The sequence below is a fragment of the Gopherus evgoodei genome, chromosome 7, assembly GCF_007399415.2.
Source record: "Gopherus evgoodei ecotype Sinaloan lineage chromosome 7, rGopEvg1_v1.p, whole genome shotgun sequence".
Classification (NCBI taxonomy): Eukaryota; Metazoa; Chordata; order Testudines; family Testudinidae; genus Gopherus; species Gopherus evgoodei.
This window is the reverse complement of record NC_044328.1, coordinates 76,036,897-76,055,526: the sequence shown is the minus strand read 5'-3', so window position 1 is coordinate 76,055,526 and position 18,630 is coordinate 76,036,897. Positions and strand designations below refer to the sequence as shown.

Genomic DNA, 18,630 nt, shown 5'->3' with positions numbered 1-18,630 from the left:
GACTTCCCACTCTTCTCCCTTGTGCTGAATATCATTGATTCAGATTACTTGCCCCCAGATACTTTCATTTTTCCAAGTTGAATCCTATTTTGTTATTTTATGACCCTGCATCTCTCTTGTTTCTTCAGCCTGAAGAGTTAGTAGGGAGCCAGGCTGCAAACACCTCTCACCTATTTGATTATTCTTCTACCCTGTAGGATATACCACACTTGATGGCAATGATTAGGATGCTAACAAATTCATGGCCATGAAAAATGCATTATGGACTATGAAATCTGGTCTTTTGTGTGCTTTTACCCTAAACAGATTTCATAGGGGAGACCAGAGTTTCTCAAATTGGGGGTCCTGACCCAAAAGGGAGTTGCAGGGGGGGTCACAAGGTTATTTTAGGGCTGTCATGGTATTGCCACCCTTACTTCTGTGCTGACTTCAGAGCTGAGCAGCCGGAGAGCAGTGACTGTTTGCTGAGCACCCAGCTCTGAAGGCAGCTCCCTGCTACCAGCAGCACAGAAATAAGGGTAGCAAAATCATACTATGCCACTCTTACTTCTGCGCTGATGCCTTCAGGGCTGAGCGGCCAGACTGTGGCAGTTGCTAACTGAGGTCCCAGCTTTGCAGGCAGCAGCACAGAAGTAAAGGTGGCTATGCTATCCTTACTTCTGTGCTGCTGGGGGTGGCAGCTCTGCCTTCAGGGCTGGGCTCCTGGCCACTTTTCAGCTGCTCAGCTCTGAAGGCAGTGCCACCGCAAGCAGCAGCACAGAAGTAAGGGTAGCAGTACCACAACACTTGGCTATTAACTCACTTAGTGAGCTGGGAGCTAATTACTACCTTGTTTTCTTTCTGTTTTTTAATGTTCAAAATCCATTCTGTTTTCTCCAATCCTTTCCTCACTTCAACCATTTCTGAGTGTGAAAATTCAGCCTGTTCTCTCTGTGAAAATGCGAGATAGCATATGGACGTTTCTTTGTTTTTCCCCACTAAAAGTTCATCTCTGAAGTCACTCGTTTTAGCTTGGGTTTATATATTTCTACATAGTGACTAGAGACCATATGTTCTCCTGTGTGGTTCTGGTTTGTTTGTTTTTGTTTTTGATTACCTGATAATGAGATTCATCACTACTCTAACATTAGGGAAGATATATTTTGATATCAATTTGGCATAGAATTAAGTCATTAACTTTTTAGACAGCATCTGGATTTTCACTGCAGCATTACCTATGCTTTCCCAGAGGGAGTGTTAATGCTATGTTACTCTGGTAATTAAAGAGAGTCACTTTAATGTGATGCAAAAGCAGGGAAGTGCTTGATTCTTTTTACATTGGGGTGAGTCATTGAGCATGTTATTAGTGAATATTTGAAAATAAACGATACAGAGAGTTTAAAGCATCAGTTATTGTTTCATTGGGGATATCATACAGACTATGGGGGAGGGGTCAGTATTTTGGTATTGGGCAGCATATACCATATACAGTCTGTCATGTCCCCAATGCGGGGTGAACGGTGGGTGAGATCAAGATACAGTCGGGAGGCAGTGAGGGTACATCGCTCATACAAATAGGTTACAGACAGTCGTGGGAATAAAGGAGCGAGCTGGGTGATGAGGATAGGGCGACCCTCACATAGTGGAGTTTGGTTTGGTGGGTTCAGGGCTCAGGGGATAGAGTCCAACGGGGGAGTGTGAAAATCTCCTCCCCCCTTCGGGAGCACGGAGTCACGCCCGCTTACTCCTGGTATTGGCGGTGACCGGTGACGTGCTCCGTGTAGATGTCTCTGGACCATCTGATAGTGTCCGAGACCATCAGGCGTCTCATGAGCTGCGCGTAGCGACGGCCTACCCCACAGGCCCGAAGCACGCGTTCATTACAAGGGTCCCAGGCGCCCAGGGCCCCAACAATCAGGGCATCGGTATAGACCTCGTAGCCCTTTGACCGCAGAGTGTCCGCCAAGGGGGTGTATTTTTCGAGCTTTCGGGCTCGGGCCTCGCGGAAGGCCAGGGTCCTGTTCGCGAAAGTAACCGTCACATCAACGAGGATGATCTTTTTTTGAGCCTCGTCCGTGACGACGATGTCTGGGCGCAGTGGGCTGTCGGTGCCAGGGACGGTGCGGTTGGTGACTTTTTCTCCCAGGTGCGGAGCGATGGCCTTTACCAGATGGTCCTGGATGGCGTTGTGACGCAGCTGCCAGGCTCTGGCGTGGGGCTTGCAGCTGCACAGGACGTGGGGCAGGGTCTCCATGGCGTAGCCGCACTTCCTGCAGCGCTTGTCTCGGTTCCCGTGGCGGACGGCTCCGTTGAGCGGGACGCAGTTTAGTCTGGCGCGGTGTATGAAGCGCCAGTCAGCGAAGCGGATGAAGCTGCCTGAGTGGAGGAAGTGGTTGCTGGAGTCCCACTTGCTGGTGACCTCGAAAACCTTGCCCTGGTCTGGTTTTTTCTTCAGCGTGCCCAAGTACAGCGCGCGTACGGCGGCCTTCAGTGACCTCTCCAGCGTGCCTCTGGCTCCAGGGCTGATGACGGTGTCCTCCGTCTCGGTCCGCGGTATCAGGACTCCCAGCTCCCGTCGGTCCTCGCTCCATACCCAGCGGCAGCCTAGTCATTTCCCCAGTCGGCGCGTGGCATTGCGGGCACGGGTCCACAGTGAGGCTATGTCGCCTCTGTCTCGGGCGAAGTCACCGTCCATGGAGCCGCTCAGGAAGGTGGCCATATCTTGGCCAGAGGCAGCTCTGTCGATTCGCTTTGCGGTGGCGGAGCGCAGGGCGGTCATCGCGACGTTCTTTACCACGGCGTCTGGGCACGTCAGGAGGCGAAAGGCGTGTGTGACGACCGCGATATCGCAGAGGTCTCCCATGCGGGGGACGTTGGCGCCACCGTGCCGGTGAGCGATATAGACCAGCTCGTTGCTTGCTCTCTCGGGCAGGGACAGCCACTTCTTCACCAGTTGCCGGATGACGTTGTCCGCCTTGTTGAGGGGCACCTTTGCCACGGCGGATCCTCTCAGGACGAAGGCGATGCGGGGGATCAGGAACGTGTTGAGGGCATCGATTTTCTGCCACGGAGCCAGCAGGGAAACGTCGATCCTGGCGGCGTCCTGCAGGATTTCCTGGATGGTGTCCTCGGGGGTCAGGAGGCTCTTAGGGGCAATTGCAAACTTAATTGAAGCTGATGGACGTTAGCCACCTCCCACTGGGGCTAAATGAAGGAACAATTAAATGACCCATTCTTTAGTGATAACTGAAACAGTGGAAGGACTAGACCACATACAAGGTCTGGGCAGAAATTGGGCCATGCAGGCCAGGAGGTTTCTCTGACTAATAACAAACACAAGGGCTGGGGCCTGATTTGATTTTGTGTGTGTGACGGCACAAGAAACACTAGTAGAATAGCCCTGAGAGAAAGCCAAGAGAAACCTTTCTGGGAAGAGGGCATGCTGGGAAGGCAGGCTTGAAACTGTGAGCAAGGAAATTATCTCTGTGGTTTAGGGAAACAGGACTTTGTGTACATTCTCTGCATCAAAGAAATATCTGACCCTTTCATCAATTTCTCTCCCTAATGGAAACCACCTGCAAGGCCCCAAATATTTACTAAGCATTCAGGTCACAAGGGGCAACAGTCAATTAATATAATAAAATAATAATAATAATAATATTCTAATATTCAGTCACAGGCCCATAGAATTAACCAGATAAAAATTACTGCCAGACAGGATAAATAAAAAAATGTAATATTTTATTTTACTTGCCATAGATGGGTACATTTTTACCATAGGCCATGGGGCAACTACAGACACTACTCCCAGTAAGAAGAAGGGGGAGAAGATCACTCTGCAAATTGGGAAAATACCCCATCATTGCAGAACTCAAGTTTACATGACATGGGCGTAAGGACTCAGTCATGAAAGGGGATTATAAAGAAAAATAACATGAAACAAGGCTAGAAGGGTGAATGGGCTTCACTGCCAATTCCAGAGCAAGCACCGAAAGTGATGATACTAGAAAGCCCTGTGGTACAACACTGATCATTAGCTGTTCTGTATTTCCATCTGGCCAGACAGCAAAAAAGAGAAGTCTAATGGCTAGGGCACAAGCCTGTGATACAGAGTGACCTGAGTCCAATTTCCTGTTCTACAACAGACTTCAGGTGAGCTGGGGCAAGTCACTTAGGCACCTCTCCTCACAGGCCTTTAGGCTCCAAATGCCCATTGACATGAGCAACTGTCAAGTATCTGGGCCTCCCTCTCTCTGCCCCCTGCTGCAGGATGGCCACATGGGGCGGACAGCCAGGCGGCCATCCCCACCTCACAGGGGAGATACAGTCAACAAGAGGGTCAGGCACTTGTTACCACGGTGATGATCACTGTATCATGCCAGTGACAGCAGCGGGGTAGGGGCAGCAAAGGAGGCTACACCCTCCCCCCAAACTGGAGAGACCCTTTGCCCTAACCCCTCCGGCCCAGCATCAGATACAGCCATTGCCAAGCCAATAGATGAGCTTGTGGATGCTGAAGTGGTGGGTCACCTCTAGCCAATGGGAAGTCTTGTGGAGACTCAGGGGGCGGGAACTATGATTAATATCAGCCAATGATGAGGTGACCTAGATACGACATCACCCACTCCGCGAGCTCGGTCTTCCCCTGCCCTCTCCGGGTTGGTTAATAGGCGAAGGAGGAGGGCTGTACTCATATTCCATCCAATGAGAAGGCAGGATTTGTAACAGGTGCACGGCTCACCCTATTATTGCTGGCGTGGGTGGTCTCGCTCTTCTCTTTGCAAAATGGCGGCGGTAGTTCAGGTCCTATCACCGTCCCCATCTCCCGTCCCGGCAGCCCCAAGCCCAGCAGCCGCACCGCCAGTGGCGGCGACCCCAGCGCCGCCTGTGCCTCCCCCTGGGGCAGCCCCGGGCCCGCTGGTCTCCGCGGCGCTGCCTGGCCCCTTCCCCGGCGGCCGCGTGGTCCGGCTGCACCCGGTCATACTGGCCTCCATCGTGGACAGCTTCGAGCGGCGCAACGAGGGCGCGGCTCGGGTTATCGGGACCCTGCTAGGTAAGAGTCCCCGGCTGTCCTCCACCGCCTCCACTCCCCCGGGGTCAGCGGGGCCTGGCTCCCCCCCCCCCCCCCCCGGCTCGGTGTCAGGGCTCAGTGTCGGTTTCCAGGCTTCCCTTGACTGATCCAGGCCCTCGCTCGCCTGGGTTCCACCTTGGCCCTCGCTGTAAGGGGAGCCTGCGCTTCACACATGGGTGGTATCTCAGGGAAGGGCCTGGGGTGCTTAAGTCCGCCCAGCACCTCCCCTCAGTCTCGCTCTCTTCTCTGCAGGCACTGTGGACAAGCTCTCAGTGGAAGTCACCAATTGTTTCTCGGTCCCACACAATGAGTCTGAAGATGAGGTGGGTGATGCCCTCGGCCTCTGCTCCCTGAGCGTGTCCATCCTAGCACAGAGGAGAGCTGGGAGACTAAATGGCATGACAGTGAAGCACTCTGCAGTCCTCCGGTGGAAGATGCTGAGCATTAGTGGGCTAGCTTACTTGGCTATTAGGATAGTTGCATGAGTGAGAACAATCTCATCATGCTGATGTTTGCACTCCTTTCCTGCATGTTTCACCTTTTGCCTTTGGTATTCTAGAAGTCCTGGATCCGTCTGAGTCTAACACATGTGGCTCTAGAATTCACTACCCTTTGAGTGAGGTGTAAGATTAGAAGAGTCTAGACATGATGTATGTTGGCAGGGTGTTTTGGTGAAATCCTCCCACATTGTCCAAGTGTAAGGAGGGCAAAGAAGCACTCATTCTGCTTGCAGTGGGCTGGTAACTACTAAGGGAGAATTCTTCTCTGAAGTCTAATTGACAACAAGTACCTTTCATTTCACTGCCTGCTGCTAGAATTTAAGCACTCTTGCAACTGATTGCCTCATGCTGCTTTGTTGTGGTTTTCAGGTGGCTGTCGATATGGAATTTGCCAAGAATATGTATGAACTGCACAAGAAGGTTTCCCCTAGTGAAATCATTTTGGGGTGGTAAGTCATCTTCACTACTGCAACATGCAACCTGTGCTTAGCAGTTATGTGGCACCATTATGCACCTTGAAATACGGTACACTGCATTATAGACTTGAATAAACAACATAGTTTGCTGAATTGACAGCTGGGGATATAGAATATAAACCTCAGGAAATGGGATATATTGTTTAAGCTGAGATTAGATATCATGGAAAGGGAATAAAGCGTATGTAGTGGGGCAATATTTTCTGATACTCGAGTCTTCTCTCAAGTGATTGTTGGAAAATCAGGTTAAGTGATGTAGGAAACTGCACTTCATAGACCTCTCAGGGATGGAGTGTGGAGAACCTCATTACGTCTCTTCTGAGGTTCTGTGAACCAGCTTTATTTTATTCCTGAAGAAATTAATGCAAACCCTGACTCCTCTTCTCTTCTGAAGGCTGTTGTGGAGGCCAACGGTTTATATACCTCAGTGAGGGCCAAGCTGCAATGAATTTAAGTTAATTATGTTTCAGAAATAATAACTGCAGGACAGTTAAAGCAGCTGGATTAAAGTAGTTCTGTATTTTTAGTTCTGATCCAGTTTATGGAGGAATTGGGTTGTAGCTCTTTACCTAAGAGCTTATTTTCCTATAGTGTGCTTTGAATTACTTCTAATCAGAGAGCAGTTCAAAGCCTAATGATAAGCACATCTAAATTCATGTATCTGATAGCAAAGTGCAATGATGTCCTGAGCAGATGGTACTCAAACTTTTCCCCTTCACATCCTGCTACAAATTGATCATGTGTTCAGAGCAGAGTTGTGGGCATATCACTGCTCAATGGCAAGTATCCCAGTATTTCTGAGATGTGAAGTGTTGGATTCCCAGGTCTCATGTTCTTATGTTGTGTTTTCTAAGGTATGCTACGGGCCATGACATTACAGAGCACTCTGTCCTGATCCATGAGTATTATAGCCGGGAAGCACACAATCCAATCCACCTCACTGTGGACACCAGTCTCCAGAATGGGCGCATGAGCATTAAAGCCTATGTCAGGTACTTTGGGGAGATGGATCATGCTTTGGAAAGGAGGATCTCCAGTGGGATTATCAAAAAGGGACAGACTAGGGTAGGGAGGGATTTAATTACTTGATTGTCCTAATTAGGGGCAATGTTGTCTACTGGCTAGAACAGAGGCAGTGAACCAGGTCTTTTGATTCTGTTCCCAGCTGTGTCTTTTGACTGTGCTCAAGTGATTTAATCTCTGAGATTCTGGTTTTCCCATCTATACAATTGTATTAGTACTTGTCACAATTAACAGGTGTGTTGAGACTTAATAAGTTTTGAGAATGGCTTGACCTCCACAGATGAACAGTTAGTATGAATGGCACTTCTGTAATTTCCTTTTGATTATCTGAATGCTTGACTTTCCCCATTGAAAACTTTATATATATATATAAAGGTGACAAATGTAATAAGTTTTGAGTGCTAAAGAGAACCCATGGGAATCGCTAGAATTTCTCTGGACCAACAACTGTGTAACTACTATTACAGCTCCCCAGAAGTGTGAATGCAGTTCTTGGTGAGAATGAGTAACCTGCTCAGTCTCTTCTGCTTCAGTGAAGGGGAGGCAAACCAGATAAAGGGTTACTGTCCCCTTCTTTTGAATAGGTTTGTCTGCAGAGCAAAGAAATGTAGGACTGGAAGGACCTTGAGATGTCGTCCTAGTCCATCCCCTTGCACTGTGGCAGGAGCACGTATACCTAGATCAGCTGTTCTCAAACTGTGGGTCAGGGCCCCAAAGTGGGTTGTGACCCCATTTTAATTGGGTTGCCAGAGTTGGTGTTTAGACTTGCTCAGACTCAGGGCCAAAGCTGAAGCCCTGTCACCTGGGGCCGAAGCTAAAGCCCAAGCCACCACACTCCCTCAGGGCTGAAGCCCAAATACCTGAGCAGTAGGGCTCAGGTTACAGGCCCCTGCCTGGGGCTGAAGCCCTTGGGCTTTTAGACTCTTCACTCTTTCCTGTTCTTTCCTCAGTCCAGCCCAGGACAGTGGGACTTGGACTTTGCCCGTTCCTCGGTCGGGGTGATGGGGCTCCGGCAGGCTAAGGCTTCAGTCTCGCTTCCTGAAGTCATGGGGTTTTTTGTTGTTGGAAGGGGTCGGAGTGCATTGAAGTTTGAGAATCCTTGATGTAGATCATCCAATTATGAGGATTCCAGAGCTTCCCTTGGAAGCCTATTCCAATACTTAACTATCCCAATAGTTAGAAATTTTCTCCTAATCTAACTCTCCCTTGCTGCAGATTAAGCACATTACTACTTGTCCTACCTTCAATAGACATGGAGAATGATCACAGCCCTTAACGTACCTGAAGACTTATCAGGTTCTCCCTCCAGTTGTCTTTTCTCAGGACTAATCATACCCAGTTTTTTAACCTTTCCTCATAAGTAAAGATTTCAAACCTTTGATCATTTTTGTTGCTCTTCTCTGGATTTTCCAATTTATCCATCTCTTTCTTAGTGTGGAACCCAAAACTGGCTGCAGTACTCCTGCTGCAGCCTCACCATTGCAGGGTGTGGCAGAACAGTTATCTCCCATGTCTTGCATACGACACTCCTGTTAATACACCCCAGAATATTATCCTTTTTCACAACTGTATCACGTTGGTGGCTCATATTCAGTTTGTGCTTCACTATCCTTTTCTGCAGTACAGTCTAGCCAGTTGTTTCCCATTTTGTATGTGTTTGATTTTTCCTTCCTAAGTGAAGTACTTTGCACTTGTCTTTATTGATTTTCATCATATTCATTATGGTCCAATTTATCTAGATCTTCTTGAATTCTAATTCTGTCTTCCAAAGTGCTTGCAGTCCCTCCTGGTTTGATGTCATTTGAAAATTTTATACGTATCCAAGTCATGAATGAAAATACTATGCAGTACTAGGCCAGGACTGACCCCTGCGGGACCCCACTAGACATGCACTTCCAGTTTGAGAGTGAATCATTGATAATTACTCTTTGAATAGGGTTTTTCAACCAGTTGTGCAGCCAGTTGATAGTCATTTCATCTAGACCACATTTCCCTATATTCTTTATGGGAATGTCATACCATGTCTACTGCTGCCCCCATACCCAGTAGGCCAGTAACCCTGTCAAAGAAGGATGTGAAATTGGTTTGGCATTATTTGTTGACACATCTGTGTTGGCTATTACTTATACTATGTTATGTAAATCTTGTCTTTTTCTAGTGCTCCGATGGGGGTCCCTGGTAAGACCATGGGGGTGATGTTCACACCTCTGACAGTGAAGTATGTTTACTATGACACTGAGCGGATAGGAGGTAAGCTGGCTTGTTCTTCTTGTTGGTCCTAACCAGATATTTGGGTGCTTGATTTGTGTATCTGGGGATCGCGGGGATCTGCATCCCTAGCTTGCATACCTGAGTGCTGCTTACAGAAGTCTTTCCCTTAGTGCTCAGTACCTCATCCTCTTTGTTTCCGTGCTCCCCATATTAGAGGATTTCTTGTTGCTGTTCAGTGCTGATGAAATGGTGGTCAGACAGGGTTCTGGGGATTGGTGAAAGTCGAAGTGGCCCAGCATTTTGGGGGCAGAGTGGCACAGATGTAGGAGTTGTGGAGTAAATGCAGAGCAGTGAGCTGTGGGGTACGATGGAGGATTGTGAATGGATTAGAAAATAGGATCTGGGAGGGTGGAGAAGAGAAACAACCAAGTACCAAAAGGTCAGGCCACAAAACCACTGTAAAGATGCAAAGAGATTATAGACAAAATGGGAGAGACAAAGGCAAAGATGTCTGTTCCTGACATTAAAGACACATGGGCGGGGGGAGAGGGGCTCTCATCCATGGGTCAGCAGTGGTCTTTTTTCATCAGGCAGTCAGCCTTGATTACATACATGCCTAGTACTTCGCATGTTTTATGTGACTTCTGTTTCAATCAGAATTGACATGAGACAACAGGGAATTCCTGAGATTGTATATCAGAGTTTGGAGAATTATTTCAAAAAGTCAATCTATTTGACAGCACTCTGTGTAGTCCAGAGGTCCCCAAACTGTGGGGTGCAGAGGAACATTTGGGGGGGGCCCACCTGGGGCCCAGGCAAGCTCCCCTGGTGGGTGAGGACGGAGCATCACCCAGCTCTATTGCCAGCCCCCTTAGCCCAGCTGCCAGCCCCCTTAGCCCAGCATTGAGGATCCGGGGCATGGACAGAGGTAAGGGGGCGTGCAACGTAAAAAGTTTGGGGACCGCTGATGTAGTCAGTTTCCAATTTGTGAGAGTCTCTCCCAGCAACCTGCGAGAGAGAAACATACAGAACTGGAAAATGTGACTGTAAAACCACCAAAAAAGGGCTTTGCTATTAACTCTTGGGAACTCAATTTCAAAGTATTAGTGTCCCTTAAGCTGCCCCTACTAAAGTGAGACTGCATGTATCATGAGGCCAACTTAACAAATTTCTGATTACTGGATGTGAAAATGAGTAAGGGACATGCTGAAGATGTCATTGGGACTTCTTGGAGTGTATGAGTTGCACAATGAGGCTGTAACTGTACTAGGTGCCAGGAGGGTGCATTGTTATTGCTTGGACCTGGGAAAAGAAGGCTGAGCAAAATGTCTGGAACCCCTCATTCTTTTTCAGACCACATAGTAATCTGATGCTTCTCAGGATGGAGTCCAAAACTTTCAAACTTGGGTGCCTACAGTTTCATGTTTAGGCATTAAGTGCTCTGATTCTTAGATGTTCTGAGCACCCGCATTCTCCATTAAGGTCAATGGAACATGTGCCTGGGTCCTCCGTTGCTCCCCCGTGTAGCTAATAAATTACTACTGGAGGAATTCTGCGCCAAAAAATAAAAATTCTGCAAGTCTTATTTGTCAAAAAGAACACTACATAATCACACCAGTTAATTATTTTGGTGATTTATTTAAAAATACCTGTCAGCAAGTATGTCTCTGACAATACAGAGACACAAATTCTGTTAGGAGTAGAGAGTTTAAAAAAAAACCCAACTACTATACAACCGAGTTCCTGTTTCTCTGCCCCCTCCTCCCCACAGCCCAGCTGGGGGTATGGACAGCCACAGCCTTTCCCTCCCAGAACCCAGCCATGTGCCCACCACAAGCCAATACACCTGAATCCCCCTGCCACCATAAACCAGCCATGTCACCCGTCTCTCTCTTCCTCCTTCCCACCTCCTAGGCCCAGACATCAACCCCCCTACCCCTCAGAGCCCAGGGATCCAGAGGGGGAAAGAGCTTGATGCTCAGTGCCAGGTTTGTGTGGAGTTTCCTGCGGATCACTGCCTCCTTCCCTCAGAGCATGCTTGGAACTGCAGTTGCCTGGATCCCAGTAGCTCTCTCCCCATCCCTCTGACAATATCTTCTATGTGCAAGCTGTGCTCTGCCACGTCCAGCAGCCCCTAGTCGCAGCCAGCAGCACTGCAGTCCATCTCTGGGGGGGAAGGAAATTCTGCACAAAAAGCACTAATTTCTGCATTGCACAGTGGCATAGAAGTAATACATATCCCTGTGTAAATGCCAGCATTACATTAGTAGTAAAGGCAGCACTGGAAAAGCATTTCCTGTTTTGCTGAAGCAGCTATCATCCTAGAAATCTCTGGGAAGTGGTTGGTGGTTAAAGCTGACCTTGTGCCAGCCAGTTTCTCAGCATCTCTCTCCTCACAGTTGATCTTATCATGAAAACCTGTTTGAGTCCCAATCGAGTGATTGGCTTGTCCAGTGACTTGCAGCAGGTGGGGGCAGCATCAGCCCGGATCCAGGATACCCTGAGCACAGTGCTTCAGTATGCAGAGGATGTGCTGGTAAGGCTAATGTCTGTGATATGCTGTGGCTAAAGGAGCAAATATGATTCTGGGATGCATTAGCAGGGGAATCTTAAGTAGGAGTAGAGGGTTATTTTACCTCTGTATTTGGCACTGTTGGAATACTGTGTCCAGTTCTGGTGCCTACAATTCAAGAAAGATGTTGATAAATTGGAGAATCTTTAGAGAAGAGCCGTGAATAAAGGATTAGAAAACATGTCTTGTAGTGATAACCTTCCCTTTGTTAAGCTACATAAACTGAGCTGCTTAAGTCCTGGGGGATGATTTGATTAATCTATAAATACCTACATTGGAACAAACATTTAATAATAGGCTCTTCCATTTAGCCAAGAGAGCTGTAACACACTCCAACAGCTGGAAGTTGAAGCTAGACAAATTCAGACCAGAAATAAGGCACACATTTTTAACAGTGAGTAACCATTGGAACAGTTTACCACGGGTCATGATGGATTCTCCATCACTAACAATTTTTAAATCAAGATTGGATGTTTGTATAAATGATATGCTCTAGGAATTATTTGGGGGAAATTCTATGGCCTGTGTTACACAAGAGATAAAACCAGATGATCCCAAAGAATCTATTAATCTAATCCAGCTCATACAGGAGAGGATGAGAGCCGTCCCTGCATTTGTATGTCTCATCTCTCCCTGTTCTGTGCAGTAAGTTTCTTGTATCTTGCTCATTGTAAAATGTCTTTATTTTTATGGTTAGTCTGGTAAAGTGGCTGCTGACAACACTGTTGGGCGCTTCCTGATGGATCTTATTAACCAAGTGCCAAAGATTTCACCGGAGGACTTTGAGACAATGCTGAACAGCAATATTAACGTGAGTCCTGTTACTCAGTTCTTCTGAGTGTTTCATGAATACTGGAAATTTCTCTCCTCATGAGGAATCTCTCTGGGATCCACTGGGGATCCACAGCAGATCTATTGCTTACCTGTCTGGGTTATGGGAGATGGGGGGAAAAAAGGACAGACCCCTCTCTCATCTGTCAGCCTGGTTTCACAATTAAATAGAGAGAGACTGAGATCTGCCAGTACACCACTACCCTGCGCGTCGCCCCCCGCGCACAGAATAACAGTAGGAAGCATTAACCAAGCTTTCATAAGACCGGGCGTACTGGATCAGACCAAAGGTCCATCTAGCCCAGTATCCTGTCTTCCCATACTGGCCAATGCCAGGTAACCCAGAAGGAATGAACAGGTAATCAAGTGATCCATCCCCTTTCTCCCATTCCCAGCTTCTGGCAGACAGAGGCTAGGGACACCATCCCAGCTAAAGCCATTGATGGACCTATCCTCCATGAACTTATCTAGTTTTTTTTAACCCTGTTATAGTCTTGGCCTTCACAATATCCTCTGGCAAGGGGTTCCACAGGTTGACTGAGTGTTGTGTGAAAAAATACTCCCTTTTGTTTGTTTTAAACCTGCTGCTTATTAATTTCCTTTGGTGACCCCTAGTTCTTGTGTTATGAGGAGTAAATAACACTTCCTTATTTACTTTCTCCATACCAGTCATGATTTTATAGACCTCTGTCATATCCCCCCTTAGTCATCTTTTCCAAGGTGAAGAGTCCCCGTTTTATTAATCTCTCCTCGTATGGCAGCCGTTCCATAACCCTAATTTTTGTTGCCCAATTCTTTTTTTGAGATGGGGTAACCAGACTTGCATGCAGTATTCAAGATGTGGGCATATCATGGATTTATATAGAGGCAATATGATATTTTCTGTCATCTTATCTATCCATTTCTTAATGATTCCCAACATTGTTTGCTTTTTTGACTGCCGCTGCACATTGAGTGGACATTTTCAGAGAATTACCCATTTAGACCCATCATTTAGTATGTACAGTTGGGATTGTTTTCCAATGTGCATTACTTTGCACTTTTCAGCGTTGAATTTCATCTACCATTTTGTTGCCCAGTGTGGACGAGGGGGTGCCAGGGCTCAACCCTCCCTGGGGAGGAGGGGAGCCACACCGGCCTCGTCTCGTCATCAGAGGGCCTCTGCCCTCGGGACCGCAGTCTGCTCTGGCGGTTCGGGCCCTGTGTGTGGGACCGAACAGCGACACAGTTAAATAATAGGGGTCCAGCCCTTGGGTCGGGCGGGGCACCAACAAACACAGTAGCGGTTTATCGGTTCAGGCCCCTTAGGGCAGGGCAGAGCAGTGGCAAAGTCAATAGGGGCGGGGGGAGTCTGCCACCCGATTACGGGTGGCAGGGGGAACGCAGGCCCACCCACTCCTCTGCGTTCCAGCCCGGGGCCCTAGTGGCGGCTGACGTCGCTAGTGGCGGTCAGTGGGGGGGGTCCTGACTGAAACACACTGACATAGGCGCAGGGCCTTCTGCAGCCTGACTATAGTCAGCTGTCCCCGGGCTACTTCCAGCCTCCCCCCTGGTTCCTACCTGGTCCGCAGGGTCGTCCGGCACCATGGGTTCCTCCCAGTTAGGGCAGGGCGGCAGGTCCGGGAATACCTCCGGGACGGAGGACCAGGTCTGGTCTGGTGGCTCCTCGGGGCCATAGTAGGGATGGGGCAGCTCCGGCAGCTCCTCGTTGTAGCGACTGCGGGGCAGCTCCGGCAGCTCCTCGTTGTAGCGACTGCGGGGCAGCTCCGGCAGCTCCTCGTTGTAGCGACTGCGGGGCAGCTCCGGCAGCTCCTCGTCGTACTGGCCTCGGCCTTCAGCGGTTTCCCGGTGATGAGGGTCAGCAGGCACGTCTGCTCCTGCCGGCGGCCGAGCCCTGACTGAGGGGTAGGGCCTGGCTTTTATCCTTCCGGGTCGCCGCCTGACCCTTTGAGGGGCGGGACTTCCTCCCAGCGGTTCCGCCCTGGGGGGTGATTGACGGGGCTGGGGGGGGGGAGCCACACCGCCTCGCTACACCCAGTCACCCAGTTTTGTGAGATCCTTTTGTAACTCTTCACAGTCAGCTTTGGACTTCACTATATGGAGTAATTTTGTATTGTCAGCAAAGTTTGCCACCTCACTGTCCGTCCCCCCACTCCCCCTTTTCCAGAACACTTATAACTACATTGAATAGTTCTTGTCCCAGTACAGAACCTTCAGGGACCCTGTTAGTCATCTGTATTCATAGTGAAAACTGACCATTTATTCCTACCCTTTGTTTCCTGTCTTTTAATGAGTTACTGTTCCAAAAGAATGTTCATTTTTATCCTATAACTCCTTACTTAACAGCCTTTGGTGCGGAACTGTGTCAAAGACTTTCTGATAGTACAAGTACACTATATCAACTGGATCACACGTGTTTGTTGACACCCTCAATGAATTCTAATAGATTGGTGAGGCATGGTTTCCCTTTACAAAAGCAGTGTTGACTCTTTTCTCCAACATATTGTGTTCATCTGTGTGTCTTAGAATTCTGTTTTTACTATAATTTCAACCAATTTGCCTGGTACTAAAGTTAGACTTACTGGCCTGTGACTGTCAGGATCACCTGTGGGGCCTTTCCTAAAAATCAGCTTTACGTTAGTTGTCCTCCACTCATCTGGTACAGAGGCTGATTGATGCAGTAGGTTACATACCACAGTTAGTAATTCAGTAATTTCATATTTGAGTTTCTTCAGAGTTCGTGGGTGAATCCCATCTGGTCCTGGTGACATATCACTGTTTAATGTATTACTTTGTTCCAAAAACCACCTTTATTGACACATCCATCTGGGACAGTACATCAGATTTGTCTCCTAAAAAGAATGGCTCGTGGGAATCTCCCTTACATCTTCTGCAGTAAAGACTGATGCAAAGAATTCATTTAGCTTCTCCGCGATGGACTTTGTCTTCCTTGATTGATCCTTTAGCCCCTCAATTGTCCAGTAGCCCCACTGGTGGTTTGGCAGGCTTCATGTTTCTGATGTACTTGCAATTTATTTTTCTGTTTCTTTCGCTAGTTGCTTTTCAAATTCTTTTTTAGTCTGCCATGTTATCCTTTTACACCTGACTTGCTAGAGTTTATGCCCCTTCCTATTTTCTCAGTAGGATTTGACTTTTATTTTTTAAAGTATGTCTTTTTGTCTCTAACAGCCTCTTTTGCACTCTTATTAAGCCATTGTGGCATTTTTTGGTCCTCTTACTGTGTTTTTTTTTATTTGGGGTATACATTTAGTTTGAGCATCTATTTATATTCTTAAATAGTTCCTATACAACTTGCAGGCATGTCAGTCTTGTGACTGTTCATTTTGACTTCTATTTAAATAGCTTTCACATTTTTGTTTAGTTCCTCTTTTTGAAGTTAAATGCTATCGCAGTGGGTTTCTTTGGAATTTTTTCTCCCTACAGGGATGTTAAATTTAATTGCATTATGGTCGTTATTGCTGAAAGGTTCAGTTGTGTTCACCACCTGGACCAGACCCTGTTCTCCCCTTAGGACTAAATCAGCAATTGCCTCTCTTGTGGGTTCCAGGACTAGCTGCTCCAAGAAGCAGTAACTAATGGTGTCTAGAGATTTCATCTTTGCATCCCATCCTGAGATGACACATCCAGTCAATACGGGGAGAGTTGAAATCCCCATTATTATTGGGTTTTCTGTCTTCATAGTGTTTCTAATTGCCAAGTGTTTCCATCACCTACACCATTCTACTCAGGTGGTCGGTAGTATATTCCTGTTGCTGTACTCTTTATTATTCAAGCATGGAATTTCTATCCATCAAGAGAGAAGGGAATTTCGGTCTACATCGTGGAAGATGTCCTTTCACAGTCTCCAACAATCACGTTCTTCATGGCTGAGTATATGATGTAAATAAGGATTCTTAGTAACTTGTCAGGTTAGGCTGAGGGAATGAGCCTCGTAAAGAGAGAGGGCCAAAAAAGGCAAAATCAGGCTGGTGACTAGAGAAACTGTTAACTAGCAACCAAAAATTGGAAATAGGAGGGCAAAGCTACCTGGGAGGAGATGAGGGAACTTCTCAAGGCAGCCTTTTCAATAATTAAAGGCAAGGGAATCCTTCTTAAACTTGCTAGGAATTATGTGAATAACCTGAAAGCTATTAGATTGTTTTGAGACATGAAATATTTAAGATAACTGTGTAAATAGCCAGAACTTACTGCAGTCTGGACTTCAAAGATAACTGGCAACTGGGATAAAAGGTGAGATTCCTAATATTTTTGTCTGGTAACCTTAGGCTTCAGATTTTTTTAAGAGACTATTTCTGTGATGTCTACGTTGCCCATGATAAACCTACATCAGTACCACTTTGTTGTGAGCCCGTCAGCTCTAACAAGCTAAGCTGAGTGGATCCATTGCTTAGAGCACGGGACTGAGCCCAGATTCTGTTCCCAGTTCATCATCTTGTGATAAGTGGAGAGAGTCACGATTTCTATTCCTCAGTCTGCCCACCTATAAATTAGAACACCCAGCTCTCAAGTGTAATGTCTGTAAGGCACTTTGAGACCCTCTGTAAAAGTGGCAAGCGTTATAAGCAGGATCAGGCTAGTTCAGCAGTTGGATGGGAGACATCCAGGGATCAGCTAGTTGCTGCAGAAGGTGGTGGTGTTGATTCAGTAGGAGCATTTCCTCAGAGTTGGTTTTGACCCAGTATTCCCCCAGGCATTGCCTTGAAGGGGTGCAGGGGCTGCTGAAGGTGCTATACCAACAAAGGCCCCAATCACTTTCCCTAAGGATAGGGTTGTCGACCCCCGTGTTCTGGCTAAAATCAAATATTGGTAGTTACATGGTTTCCCTTCATTTCCCCCTGCAGTTTTGATTGAGTGGAGCATTCACTTTCTGTCCTAATGCCTTGTGTAGTGGTGGTGTGTGTCGTTTAAACAACTACTTCAGTTCATTGCTGGATAAAGAGAATCACTTCTGTGTAAGGTGGTTTGGGATTCTTAAGATGAAAGTTGCTACTTCTCACTTGGATTAGGAATCAGGATTTATCAATTTATATTCCTGATTTTCAGTGACTTGTGTGACTTTGTCCAAGTCACTTAATCACTATATGCCTTCTCCTCTCTATCTGTGAAATGAGGATAATGCTTGCAGTGCTCTGAGGACTATAGATAAAAAGCACTGTAAATTCTGAGTATTACATGAATGCAAGGTATTCCACATTGGTGAGTGAGGTGGAAATTAAGTTGTAAAACCAATAGTGTCACTCTGAAGAATGGTGTTTGGCAACTGCACTGTTTGTAAATTGCTTTAATGACACAAATTCGCATCTATCTGACGACATCACTTTCTCTCTTCTCTTTGATTCTCCTAATCAGTCTAACTGCTGTCCATTTCTCTTTCTCAGGACCTGCTGATGGTGACCTACTTGGCAAATCTCACTCAGTCACAGATTGCTCTCAATGAAAAACTTCTGAGCTTATGATGGACTCACTGCCTTCTCTCACTTGAGAGCCTGAAAATACAGCAGAGCTACTCTCACTACAGTCTGTTCTGCTACTGAATTTAGTTGGACATTAATGTAATTGCCTAAATGATTCAATATTCCCCAATATCCCTCTGATTCCCACCTCTGCCCCAAAAAACCCTTCCACTGTGGTTCAGATATTGAATCAAAACTGGGTGTGAGCCCATTATTGAAAATGGAATTGAGGCTACTCTTTAGGGCTCATGAGCTGCTGTCCCAGGTTACCCATTTATATAACAAACACAACTCCATTGTATTGTGAGGATTATTGATTCTAAATAAAAGTTCCATTCCACTAATAAGAGTGACTTTGCATCCTAGGTGAGTCGTCTTCCTCAATATATGGTTGTGGTATCTTTTAAAAACAATAATAGATCTCAGGAGAGAACTGTAGAGCACATAGGAGTGCACCAAGTTCTATAGATTCCTATGTGGTCAATCACTCTAC

At 47.0% G+C, this 18,630-nt stretch overlaps 1 protein-coding gene across 3 annotated transcripts; it reads left to right on the top strand.

Annotated features, from left to right (window-relative positions):
* Window positions 1-4,749: 4,749 nt before the first annotated feature.
* On the top strand, window positions 4,750-18,497 carry EIF3F (eukaryotic translation initiation factor 3 subunit F). Of its 3 annotated transcripts, none has more exons than XR_004001237.1 (8): window positions 4,750-5,032; window positions 5,303-5,373; window positions 5,920-5,999; window positions 6,881-7,018; window positions 9,208-9,299; window positions 11,660-11,796; window positions 12,144-12,226; window positions 12,530-12,621. XR_004001237.1 is itself a non-coding variant. In XM_030569357.1 (8 exons), exons 1-8 carry the CDS (start codon window positions 4,765-4,767, stop codon window positions 18,138-18,140), a joined length of 978 nt encoding a protein of 325 aa, XP_030425217.1. In that variant the 5' UTR covers window positions 4,750-4,764; the 3' UTR covers window positions 18,141-18,497. The 3 variants fall into 3 exon arrangements, 2 of the variants coding, with proteins under 2 accessions (XP_030425217.1, XP_030425218.1); XM_030569357.1 differs by lacking the exon at window positions 12,144-12,226 and adding an exon at window positions 18,063-18,497 and having other exon boundaries at window positions 12,530-12,643; XM_030569358.1 differs by lacking the exon at window positions 12,530-12,621 and having other exon boundaries at window positions 12,144-12,232.
* The last annotated feature ends 133 nt before the right edge of the window (window positions 18,498-18,630 follow it).

Excerpts from the sequence above, each read along its gene's own strand:
- EIF3F (XM_030569357.1), top strand. The coding sequence starts at position 4,765 with ATGGCGGCGGTAGTTCAGGTCCTATCACCGTCCCCATCTCCCGTCCCG. Across the intron at positions 6,000-6,880 it reads AGTGAAATCATTTTGGGGTG|GTATGCTACGGGCCATGACA; the intron begins GTAAGTCATCTT and ends GTGTTTTCTAAG. Across the intron at positions 7,019-9,207 it reads AGCATTAAAGCCTATGTCAG|TGCTCCGATGGGGGTCCCTG; the intron begins GTACTTTGGGGA and ends GTCTTTTTCTAG.